This window comes from Centroberyx affinis, unplaced genomic scaffold (assembly GCF_046629955.1).
Source record: "Centroberyx affinis isolate AG114_WGS23_722 - 3 ecotype Tasmania unplaced genomic scaffold, CSIRO-AGI_Caff_v1 ptg000779l_1, whole genome shotgun sequence".
NCBI classification, from domain to species: Eukaryota; Metazoa; Chordata; class Actinopteri; order Beryciformes; family Berycidae; genus Centroberyx; species Centroberyx affinis.
Genome location: NW_027279387.1, coordinates 201,905 through 214,385, shown reverse-complemented (window position 1 = coordinate 214,385; position 12,481 = coordinate 201,905). Strand labels below are relative to the sequence as shown.

Below are 12,481 nucleotides of genomic sequence, written 5' to 3'. Positions count from 1 at the left end.
GGAATTCCAGGTAAGCTGTGGGTGGGGCTTACCTGGACATCCTCTGGCTCCATGTTCTGCTGGACCTGCTGGCCCAGGTTCCCCGACGCCTGAGGCTGCTCACATTATCAACAGCACATTCCAAGAAAATTTTGTTCCAGTTTCTAATTACATTCAGAATTAATGTCATCTACACATATATAAATATCTGACAAATCTTAACATATTTTCAAGCATTTCTCTACATATATTCTCAAATATACAGTATGTGAAATGTATTTTTTGCTGCATCTGATCCCAGCAATCATGGGCAAACCTGAGAACTGCATCTTGACTTGATTTCTTTTAAGTACTGATTTGACAGTTTGAAATATTTATTATTCTCAGGAAGGCTGCAGGCAAAACTCTCCTGGAAACAAATCACTTAAATTCCAAACTACAATCTCCAGTTAGACTGTTCCATGTAACCTGAGAATTCATAAAAAGTTTCATTTAACTGTACAAAGAACTAACAAGTGAGCATCCATAACACTTCATCATCTGCATTCAGTGATTCTCAACCTTTTTCATATCAAGGACCCCTAATTTAGTACACATTAGGGCCACGGACCCCATTTGATTATATTTTTTCTAGCAGACCCAAATCTGAGAATATTTGTATTGTTTGATATGATTTTGTCCAAAATTCCTTGACTATCTGTATTGTAGGCAGATAGATAACAGTGAATCTATGACGAAAAGTCATTCTTCTACATTCTCGAATTGTGTTAACTTGTAAATGAAATAATGTTGAAGTTTAACAATTCATCAATTTGCTGAGGACCCCCTGGAACCCCCTCATGGATCCCTGGTGGTCCCCGGACCTTACGTTGAGAACCACTGATTTAATTCACTGGAGAGCTTTCACATCTCCAGATACCCGGGAACGCCGCGGTCCAATAGATAGACTACAAACACAATCTCCAATAGTTGAATCCAAAAAAGTGATTAACACATGCCCTTTCAACACCCACAGCAGTGGGACCTGCCTACATTCTTCCTAAATGCCACGCACAGTGTTATCAAATGAGGAAAAACACAGTCGAACGATAGTTAAATTTGCTACCTCAGATTTCAGTGGCCATGACTTTTCGTCTGAGAAAGCGTTCGATTTAACTGTTTACACATTTACGAGGAGCACCCAAATGCGACATAACTTCATTGTGGTAAACTCGTTAATTCGCCATATTACGAGGATCATTGAACGCACCAGAATTTCTCCTCGCTCCTCCTAACAAAAGCTAATGGACTAGTAGATCTCAAAGATCTGGATAGGTGCAACGTGCATAAGGATAAGGGAAGCTTCCATGATGCTTTCACTACATTACATTTATTAAATCGTAGAGATTAGACTATGTAATCTCCATGGTTTAGGTACACACACATGTGTCACGGGTGTAGGGGCTAACGTTAGGGGCTTGTTTTGAAAGAGGGGAGGGCACTTCCCCTGTCCCTAATACGTAACGAGGCCGAGAGAGAAAGCTAGCTAGCCGGGTTAACGTTAGCCGACCTACTTCATAACAGGAACGTTACATCACTTTGGTTCTAGTCCCACCTGTGTAATAGCGTCCTGAAGGAGCTAACGTTATCTGATTCATGCGATAGGTGCATAGTGACATTGGTATGACATACTGACCTGTTAAACTAAAGTAAAGGGAGTGAGCGATACAGTGACTTAGCAAAATTGTTGTTTCGAAGGAGCTGTCAAGACGCGGTTGGTTTCATCGTGCCCTGTAAGTATCGATAGCCAAACGTTGCCTCGCTGTTTGTGTAAAATTCGGCCTTTAGCTAGCTAAGTTAGCTTACATACCCAACTGTTAGCTATTGGTATTCACGCCGTTGGCTAAAGCCATTAATCTCAACGGCTATGCAACATTAGCGCTGCCTGTCCAGCCAGGACTGTTTGTCCTCCGGCATAAGGTGGGTCTGGCCTGGGCCTAACTCAGTTTGCCACGGTGCCTGTGCATGTACGCTGTCTATTTTGTTTTTCTGATATTAGCGTTAGCTAGCAGGAGGAACTTAGCCGTGATAGCACAAACAACCTTTTTACATTTATGTGGGTAACGTTATGTACGCTAGTTTTCAATAGCGGCTAACTACATCTTATGACATAGTGTTACGTTACTATACCAATTTATGATTTACTTAACTGGTTAGCTAACGCTAACCGTGACGTTGAAGTTATGAAATGTTTATTCGGCCTCACTCACACTCGACCTTTCATTGGTTATGTTTGGCACAGCTAGCTGCCAATTAATCTAGCCATTCTCTACTCTGCCCACTATATTCACTTGCTTTTTTTTTCTGTTTATTTTCAGGATTTTGAGCCAGAAGTATGTCCTGTCCATGCACTTCGGCTGCGAGATTGTTCTTAAATTCTGCGCACAGAGGTAAGAAAGGCAAAGCAAAGTGCGTTTCAGCGTTACAAAACCACCTGCCAGCTGGCTAAAGCTGCATGACATTGTGGTATTTGCTGCTGGCCATTAAGTAGGTCTCTAGCTAACGCAGATAGCTGTTTGTTATGATATTTTTCCACGGTCATAATGTCAACGGCAGGTGGAAACGTCACTAACATTGTTTAGAATATAGCCAAGATAACGTCGTTACGTCAAACCTGCCTATCAGAGAACGATACAGCTGTCACTTCGTTGTTACCGTAAAGGTTGTCTTTCTTCTCTGAGAAATATACTCAACACAGAACGACACTTACAAATATCACGAGTAATAGTAAATGCAACAACTACAACACGTAACATTTAAGTATGGTTTGCTCCTCATGGCCCCAGCTGTGATCTTATGCAGTTGATCAAGTTTGTAATGTGTCCTGCTGATAATGCCATAGACCTAGGCCATTATGTTGGCTTTTTTGACGCACCCGATATTTTGTGAACTAAGAAGACCACCATCTCTAGTATGTATAAATGATTTAAAGTGCTTATTTTCAATTGTGCTATGTGTAGAATTAGATGTGTATCCATGCTGGTCAGTTCTCATTCAAGTTCATCTCTGTGTAAAATTCAATTTCAAATAATTGTATTATTTCCATTGATTTTAAACTTTTGTTTACAGATGTCAATATTGTAGTGAAAAGGGATGTCGTTCTTGTTACAGGATTGTCATGTTCCCGGATCCAGCTGTTCTCTCTGAGTAGACATGGGTCGAGAGAAACTCATTTACCTCCCCGGGTCCGGGTGAGGTCATTTTCAGAGACCGCTGTCTGCTACGCCTCTAAAGATGGGACAACGAAGGACGGCGGAAGTGATGGTGGAAAGGTACTTTCCTGGAGGGCAGAGTCTTATCTTTTCTATCCCACACCGTTTTGCACATGCAATAAATGGTAAAGAAATGTAATTTGTATGCTGATGCAGTTGTGTTTTTCTATTTTGTCCATTAACACAGAAAAGCATCAGCGAGGGAAAGAGACTGTCTGGCTCTGGAGGATCAGGCAAGGGGGGAAGCCAGCTCCGCTGCCCTAAATGTGGAGATCCCTGCACACATGTAGAGACCTTTGTATGTGAGTAATTTATCAGGTTGGATACACATCTACCAATACACAGGATATGATGTAACCCTTGGTGGGTGTGAGAGATTGGGGTTATCAAACCTCCCATCACAGATGTTTTGTTAAATTAGGCCCACAAATGTTTTCCATTTTCCATAGGTTCTGCCTTTCTCCAGCACCTGAGCCCAAATTGGGTTGGATGTGCATACTTATACTTTCAGGCAAATTTAAAAAGTGGTGTTATGGTTTATTTCGTCTATTTTTACATGCCAGCTGGGTGGGATTCTCAAAGGACAGCCCAAACGTTGAGCTAATCACAACAAAGTACTTGAATGTCAAAATAGTATTCTTTTCTATGATTGATAACTTTCACTACACTATTTAAATTGTCTGAAGTTGTAAACACTACTAATCCCGTACTCCAAAGTCGATTTAAATAAATGCTGAGAATTATTTGTAATTGCTATTTGATTTCATATATATTAAACTTTTGAAAAATATCTATATTCATATATTTTTCACACACTTATTTGAATAATGCCTTTGTCTTTTTTAGTTTGTTTTTAAGAAAAAAAAATTGATTAAAATCGTTAATCGGGTGTAGGTGTGAAAAAAATAGGAGATTTTATTTTTAGGCCACATCACCCAGCCCTAGTTCTGAGTTTCAGTCTCATTCATCACCAGGTAGTGAAATGTTTCAGTATTGAATATTTTTTGTTCTTTTGTAGCATCAACACGATTTGTCAAATGTGAGAAATGCCACCACTTTTTCGTGGTTCTCTCTGAGACGGACTCTAAGAAGGGGTTAAACAAAGAGCCAGAATCTGCTGCTGAGGCTGTGAAGCTGGCATTTGCACAGAAACCTCCTCCTCCCCCCAAGAAGGTGAGAAATCAAAGCAAGAACCAATGTTTGCATGCTTTTAAATGACATGCATTGTAGGCGTTGCGCTTCCTGTTTACCAAGAGTGAATTTATTAAGTATGGTTTAAATGCATTTATTTCAGATTTACGCCTACCTTGACAAGTACGTTGTTGGCCAGTCCTATGCAAAAAAGGTGTTGGCAGTTGCAGTGTACAATCACTACAAGCGCATCTACAACAACATCCCTGCTGGGAGTCGGCAGCAGGTGGAGGTGGAAAAACAGGCCTCTCTAACACCTCGTGGTCAGTATTGCCGTGGTTAAATACTTCATGTTTATTCTGCTATTTATTTGTGTAACCCTCCGTCAGTGTTGTATTTTAAGATAATTCTGCGATTGCTTGTAACTTGTAACAGAGTAACAGTAATTTTAATCCATTGGATTTTTCCTATTTTAGGAACTTTTTCAATGGAGTAAAGTGATGACATTTTTTGTTGATTCTTTTTGATGTGCCCATACTGAAACAAATACTCTTGTTATTGTTCACACTTGTCTAATCAAAGCAATTCAATCTGGGGACTAACATTTTAAACAGATTATAGAATCTTGATTGGTTTAGTGCCAAGAGCCATTTACTAGAGATTGCAGCTGTGGCCTCAAAACATAACGTGACTTGTAGCATAACATCTGTATGATTTGGCATTTGTTCAATGAGTATCGCCCACAATTTGATAAACTTGTTTGCAGGATTGTATTGGTAATAAAGTAATGGTAATGATAATATTGATTTGAGAACTTTCATCCTCTCCCTGTAGAGCTAGAGATGAGAAGACGAGAGGATGAGTACAGATTCACAAGTAAGTGATTGGTCGTCCTTACTGTTATCTCGATATCACTGGCTATTTCAAAGTCATGTCACTTAATCAGCATTTTGTTCAGATGTTATTATCATGAGTTGCACAAATGCCAAAATGTACAGACCACTGTGGCTCTTTGTTAGATCTTTATATTGCCCTTTTCACCGTGACTTATTTCTAGTAATTAATTTATAAAATGATACAGCAGAAAACAATCTTTACTTATTAACCCCAGCACTCTCTAGGCAACCGCTTGACACCAAATGATACAGTATGTATTATATGAGTAGATAAAGCTCCAGTTCAGTTGCATCGACTGGAATTGGCTGATTACCATTTTGCCAGGTGTGGAAATGAGCTACAGAAACTGTACCAGATAATCATACCTGTCATTCTTTTACTGGCCAGACAATACGATGAGGTGGCCCACTGACCTACATTTACATCTGTACGTCTGTTATTTCAGTGCAGCCCTCTTCACTTAGTAACTCCACACTGGTGCTGACTAGGGCACGTGTATTTATAGCTTGTACTGAAACTATTATTACCCACAATTTGGCACATATACACTCAATTACTGGCCACTTTAAATTGTGCAATAAACAAAGCGCACGTAATGGTTCTAAGGGGTTCTAAAGAGAAACTTGGTGATTGGTGAAATACCATTCCTACAAATGTTCTTATGTTTCATTCACTGGACACTTTGTACTCTTGCAGCCAATCGCAAAACTAAAACTATGACTGTCTTGTGATTGCAGAACTGCTGCAGATTGCAGGGATCAGTCCCCATGGAAATGCCCTGGGAGCGTCCATGCAGCAGCAGGCTAGCCAGCAGGCTCCTCAGGAGAGGAGGGGCGGGGACGTCCTGGACTCTACCCACACCGACATCAAACTGGAAAAGAGCAACATTGTACTTCTAGGCCCAACTGGGTCAGGTAAGTGTTGTGTCAACATTGTTCCACATTGTACTGTTGCACAGTGACCCTTGTGCAATCATTAAAATGTGCTCTGTTATATATATATATAGGTATGGTTTATTGCAAATATGGATTTGTCTTTGTTATGCTGCCTCTGATTTTTCACAGGAAAGACATTGTTGGCACAGACGCTGGCCAAGTGTCTTGATGTTCCCTTTGCCATTTGTGACTGCACCACACTAACCCAGGCTGGATATGTGGGGGAAGACATTGAGTCAGTTATTGCCAAACTACTGCAAGATGCCAACTATTCAGTGGAAAAAGCCCAGCAAGGTGGGTGGCAGGAACAGGTTTTTCATGTTTGAATCGTGCCATAATATTTGATGTTAACCTTTAATCAAACATAGACACAGATTACACCTGGTAGAACTTTCGAGAATGGGACACTTCTAATTTTAATGTGGGCATTATGAAATCATTGGACAATAAAGTGGGTTTTTTTTTATTTATTGCAAATTTTTTTAGTGCAAATAGGTAACAATACAAACAAAGAGGTCGGTCGGTAGCTCTGTTCACCACTTTATGGGTCATGTGGGCTGCAGGGAGTTAGACTGCAGACTCACAAGCGGGAGACCTGAGTTCGATTCCTGGCAGAAATGCTTCCACAAAATTCAACGTCAAGGGGCTGTTAGACTCTTAGTCTTGTTCTAATGTATTCTGTATAAATCATTATAATCAGTGCCACATGTCAGTTCAGTGGCATTTCAGTTAAAACTGAAAATACTAGACATATATTGCGTTTGGCTATTATATGGATGGACATCTAATCGATCAATCACCAGAAACAGTCTATTTGAATTTAAACATTTCTTGGGATTCATTTGTAGGCTATATGCTAAATAGTTTGCGTCAGCGATCAGGAATTGGATATAGGCAAATCTTAACGCTGGCTGCTCTCAGGTTGCTGCCATCGGACACAAGGCAGCCAGTGTAACAAGGTCAATTGACTTTAAAGGGAGCGTTCACTCGATGGTTGATGCCCGATGGCAATTCCTGTCACCCGATGGCTCCAGTGTAGCTTGTCTGTAAGGCTGACAGATAAAACCAACAACTGTCAGTTACCAATGCAAGGTGTCAATGCAGAATTTCCGGTCAGCAGCAGCAAATACACATAACTTAGCTCCACATAGCTTCAATCATGGCTTTCCTCCTCCCTCTACCAACATTAAGGAGGCCTAAGGCAGTAGGGATACCTGTTTTTCTTGACAGCAGTGAGACTGAGCTGCTGACCAGAGGGTACTACCTTAAAAACAGAATGTAAAGGAAGGGCACAGTCAGAGATAATGGCATTTGCTTTGTTTACCACCTGCCTGTTATGTCGCTGAGGCTACTAAACTATACTCCTGCTATCTGAATGGCCACCTTCACAAACTTCATTACAGTGAGCTTCCCTCTAATTGTTTGATGGTAATGGTAATCTTGGTATTAAAGTCAGTACAGACACTGTTGTCCTTTTTAGCTTTTCATCCATTTACCATTCTCAGGCTAATTGTGAACATTAGTTGGTCACCAAAGCACTGAGTTTTGAATCGGAGTGTGACCATGTTCTTGCACATGTACAGGTATTATATATTCATGTACAGGTATTATATATGTATTATATATTCATATTCATGTACAGGTATCGTGTTTCTGGATGAGGTGGATAAGATTGGAAGTGTGCCTGGAATCCATCAGCTGAGAGATGTAGGAGGAGAAGGAGTCCAGCAGGTCTGTGTTCAACCTGTTTGACAAGAAGAAAACACCATTGCTGGAATTGGTTTATACAAGACAAGTAGGGGTGTTTGCACTCTTGACAAAAGGGCTTACCAAAAATGTAAGTCAGGTGCATAGGACAAGCAAACGATGAATGGGTTGAAGAAAGTAGCCCGCACACTGACAATACAAAATACAAAAGAGGTTCCTCACATGCAAAAAAAAGGGGAAAATATTAATTTACATAGTGCCCAACAAAAAAGTGGCAAAAGTGCAGTGAACAAACAAAAGGTGAATGTTTCGGTCACAAGACCATCCTCGGCACCATAGAAAGACTCATTATGCAAAGACCTATATATAGACTCCTCCTAAATCAGTGTGAGCCAATCAGAGAGACTTGTGGCAACAGCGAGTGCCAACAATTACTTAAGGCAGCCGAGGCCATAGCAGGTCTATACAATTGCATGAATACAGACAACTATGAGGTATCGCTTGACATGAAATGTCATGGAATTGGTTTATACCCATCAAGCTCTGAGTGAAACTGAACAAAATGTATCTCACCAACATTATATTTTGTAAAATTTTGACTTAAAGCACAGCATTAGATTTCCCTTATTTATTTTTGCCTGATTTTTCTTTTCTTTTGATTTTGTTTCCCTTCCCTTGATGGATGTCCTGAACTTGTGTTCCCGTTCCCTCTCTCTCTCTCGTCAGGGCTTGCTTAAACTCCTGGAGGGCACGATCGTCAATGTTCCTGAGAAAAACTCCAGGAAGCTGAGAGGAGAAACGGTGCAGGTGGACACAACGAACATCCTCTTTGTTGCATCCGGTGCCTTCAATGGACTTGACAGAATCATTAGCAGAAGAAAGAATGAAAAGGTAAGTGAAAAGCCCCCATATGTACCGACTGTCAGCAGACTAAGCTCTCTGTAGGTGCTAGATTAAACATGTCATCATTCCTGCCTCTTAACTACTTCCCTGTGTTTTGTTGCTTTGCAGTATTTGGGATTTGGAACTCCCTCCAACCTGGGGAAAGGGCGGCGTGCGGCGGCGGCAGCAGACCTGGCCAACACCAGCGGTGAAACAGACACAGTGGCAGAGATTGAGGAGAAGGACAGGCTGCTCAGGCACGTTGAGGCCAGGGACCTGATTGAGTTTGGAATGATCCCAGAGTTTGTTGGCCGTCTTCCCGTGGTTGTGCCTCTGCACAGCCTGGATGAAGACACGCTGGTCCGAATCCTCACTGAGCCACGCAACGCTGTGGTGCCCCAGTACCAGGCTCTCTTCAGCATGGACAAAGTAAGGGCTCTGCTATAGTGTATGCTACTGTACGATGTTAGAAGGGCAGGCAGAACGATGAGTAAAAGCAAAAAGAATTGGTCACACACCTGTAGCTAAACTAAGGGGCCACTTTACCCCCAGCACCACAACAAAGATGTTTGTTTTTTATTCTCCTCTAAACACACCTGTAGCTCCAATGCTTTTTACCAATTTTCAAATAGTTTTTCATCAGAGCTACAGATGTGGAACCACCTTTTTTGCTAGAGTGTTATCTACAAGTGCCTATTTATTTATATTTGACCTATAAGATGTCACCATTGTAATGAACATGTATTGGTTTTTGTTGCAGTGTGAACTCAATGTGACTCCAGATGCCTTGAGGGCTATAGCAAGGTTGGCCCTGGAGAGAAAAACCGGAGCTCGTGGGCTCAGATCAATCATGGTATGTGAACTCACCACAGGTATAACAAACTTATTTTTTTAATAGTACTGTTGACTCACGTGCCAGTATAAAATGTCTTTCACAGGAAAAGCTCCTTCTAGAGCCCATGTTTGAGGTGCCTCACTCTGACATCATGGCTGTAGAGCTGAACAAAGATGTCGTCCAAGGCAAATCAGAGCCCAGATACATCAGGTCAGTATTTCACAAAATGGGGCCATGTGTCTTTCATGTTGGAGATCAGATTCCTTTAGCTCCAGCATACTGAGTCTCGGAAGTTATGCGGTGTGAAACCTGAACTAGAGTTTCCATTTGAATTTCAGAGCGCCGGCCAAGGAGTCGGCAGAAGAGGAATACGACTCGGGCATCGAGGAGGAGAACTGGCCTCGGCAGGCAGACGCTGCCAACAACTGAACCCCCTGTCATTCATTTCACCAAGTCCTAAAGACAGTGCAATCTAAAATCACTAGATTACCATGAACCTTTGGTGGATACAACTCTGGGTTCTTATTACAGCCCCTGACACCCTAACAACCATGTGGAAGATGTAGTAAAGGTAATGAAGGCTGCTGGTTCTCGCTGAGGAGTGTTTTCATGATGAACAAGGTTATGAGTGTGTAACAACCTTTGGTCCCGTGCATCAGATGTTAATTCTTTAGAGGTGCGCTCACAAGGTGGACCTTATAGAATATTTTCAATCTCTGGGGATTGTTAACATTTTATCTATCTAAAGATAATGCAATTTTATTATTGAAAGGATTCGTAGCTAGGTTTGTTTTCTCTTTTTGTGGTGATAGGTTGAAATGGCAAGGGAAGCAAATGGACATGGGATCATACTGTACACTTGAAAACAGGGAGCTGACAGTGTGCAAATGTAATGTTTTCATGTTGCATACCACGAGTAATGCCTTATGTCATAAGGGCATGATATTCCATGAGCACATCAATATTTTGATGTTTTCTTCTTAACCACCATTTTAATAATGGTGTTCATAATTAAATCGGGCTGTAAATGTTGAGCTACATCACTTGGGTAGCATTTGTAAGCAGTTTGTATGACATGACCTCTAATTTGGAGACCATATCGTGTACGTGTAATATACCAGCACCAGCACACTACACAAAGCAGGTGAAAGTGATCGTGACCTTTTAAACAGCCAGAATGGTTATTTTTCAGTGTTTTACTTCCTCTAGCCCACTCTTTAGGGAATGTATATGTGTTTACCTACAGACCTCTGTATCACAGGTTTAGATCAGAACAGCAAATCTTTTTTTTTTGTGCTTGGCCCAGCGTTGGAATCTCACCTCACCTTTAGTGATGTAATGGCATGTTACTAAATGATACCTCAATAGACATGTCTGTAATCGAGCCTCTGCTTCAATGTAATCATCAAACTGAACCATGCTGCTGTCCCCCTAAATGCTATATGTGCTATAAAATGAAATTAGGTTTGTTCTCCCTTTCCTTTAAGTTCCCTTTGCTTTCAGTAAAGTTTAAAAACTGCTTTTCTCTCAGTTTTCAGAGGTCTGTTACAGCAGTGATTCTCAACCTTTTTCATATCAAGGACCCCTAATTTAGTCCACATTAGGGCCACAGACCCCAATTTGATGAGATTTTGTCTCTTGGACCCAAATCTGAGAATATTTTTATGGTTAGATATGATTTTGTCCAGAATTCCATGACTATCTGTATTGTAGGGACAGAGATAACAGTGAAACTATGATCAAAATAGTCATTCTTCTACATTCTATAATTGTGTTAACTTCTTGTATGAATTAATGCTGAAGTTTAACAATTCATCAATTTGCTGGGGACCCCCTGGAGCCCCCCGCAAGGACCCCTGGTGGTCCCCAGACCCCACGTTGAGAACCACTGTGTTACAGAAGCTGTAAGCCCCCAAAGTTGTGATTTATTGATGTGATTGTTTAAATATATAAATAAAATGTATATCTCTGTACAGAACCTTTTTTGTTTTTGTCCTTTACCCCAGAACATGTCTGCTATATGTGTACTTGGCACTGGGATCAGAACATTTTGCAGTTCAAATTCATTCGGTTACCATAAGTGAGGATGGTGGAATGATTCAAATACAAATTACATTTTCTCAGATGTCCACTACACATAAATCATGATGCAACAGAGAGTAGTAACACAACAGACATCACGTCATCACGTCAAGTTACACTGTATATGAACTGCCTCCCCTTACGTAAGCAGCTAATCTCCAGAAAGGCAGAGTGCTCTCCCTCGTTTCCCAGTACCTCAGCATTTTCCTAATCCCCCGTTCAACTCCTTACCGGAATTAGGAAGGTACACTGTATCCAAAATGAGATCACCTTGCAACAAAGCACTTACAACACAACAAAACATATACAATACAAAATTGAAACAACTTATGGCATTATAGCTTAGGTTGCAGATGTATTACTAATAGTAAAAGATACCAATATATTCACTATCAGTCCTGTTTTAGTTTTTTGTGTCTATTCTAATGATTCACGTATATAAATAAATAATACATGTATATAAATGAACTGTACCAAAGCAGGAAGTCTTGGAAGATTTTCCAAGAACTTCTTGGTAAACAACTCCTCAGATGATGTCAGAGGCTTAGAGATGAAGAGATTTATCTGATATGATCATGTCAGTGGATTAGTCATTCATTCACACTCATTAGTCACGCACCTGTCATTGCTTCAGAAGGCTGTGGACCAGTGAGGAGGCACTTTACCGAGGTGAGCGCTGAGAAAAAGCAACGAAGGTCTGATCCATAACTGAAAACGATCACATTTAAAGTTGCTTTCCATTTGTAAAGATTCTTGATAGCCCTTTCATATTTGTTCTTCTG

At 40.8% G+C, this 12,481-nt stretch overlaps 1 protein-coding gene across 3 annotated transcripts; it reads left to right on the top strand.

The window, feature by feature from the left end:
• Positions 1–1,406: 1,406 nt before the first annotated feature.
• On the top strand, positions 1,407–11,585 carry LOC139644723 (ATP-dependent clpX-like chaperone, mitochondrial). Of its 3 annotated transcripts, none has more exons than XM_071520182.1 (15): positions 1,407–1,751; positions 2,337–2,408; positions 3,130–3,290; positions 3,418–3,532; positions 4,249–4,403; positions 4,525–4,684; positions 5,196–5,237; positions 5,996–6,172; positions 6,323–6,487; positions 7,836–7,924; positions 8,627–8,791; positions 8,912–9,211; positions 9,543–9,635; positions 9,721–9,827; positions 9,956–11,585. In XM_071520182.1, exons 2-15 carry the CDS (start codon positions 2,354–2,356, stop codon positions 10,044–10,046), a joined length of 1,875 nt encoding a protein of 624 aa, XP_071376283.1. In that variant the 5' UTR covers positions 1,407–1,751; positions 2,337–2,353; the 3' UTR covers positions 10,047–11,585. The 3 variants fall into 3 exon arrangements, with proteins under 3 accessions (XP_071376283.1, XP_071376285.1, XP_071376284.1); XM_071520183.1 differs by lacking the exon at positions 1,407–1,751 and adding an exon at positions 1,889–1,938; XM_071520184.1 differs by lacking the exon at positions 5,196–5,237.
• Positions 11,586–12,481: the final 896 nt, after the last annotated feature.

Coding starts and splice junctions, on each gene's coding strand:
- LOC139644723 (XM_071520182.1), top strand. CDS start 2,354: ATGTCCTGTCCATGCACTTCGGCTGCGAGATTGTTCTTAAATTCTGCG. Junction 6,173..6,322: donor TCTAGGCCCAACTGGGTCAG/GTAAGTGTTGTG, acceptor GATTTTTCACAG/GAAAGACATTGTTGGCACAG. Junction 9,636..9,720: donor GTGGGCTCAGATCAATCATG/GTATGTGAACTC, acceptor TGTCTTTCACAG/GAAAAGCTCCTTCTAGAGCC.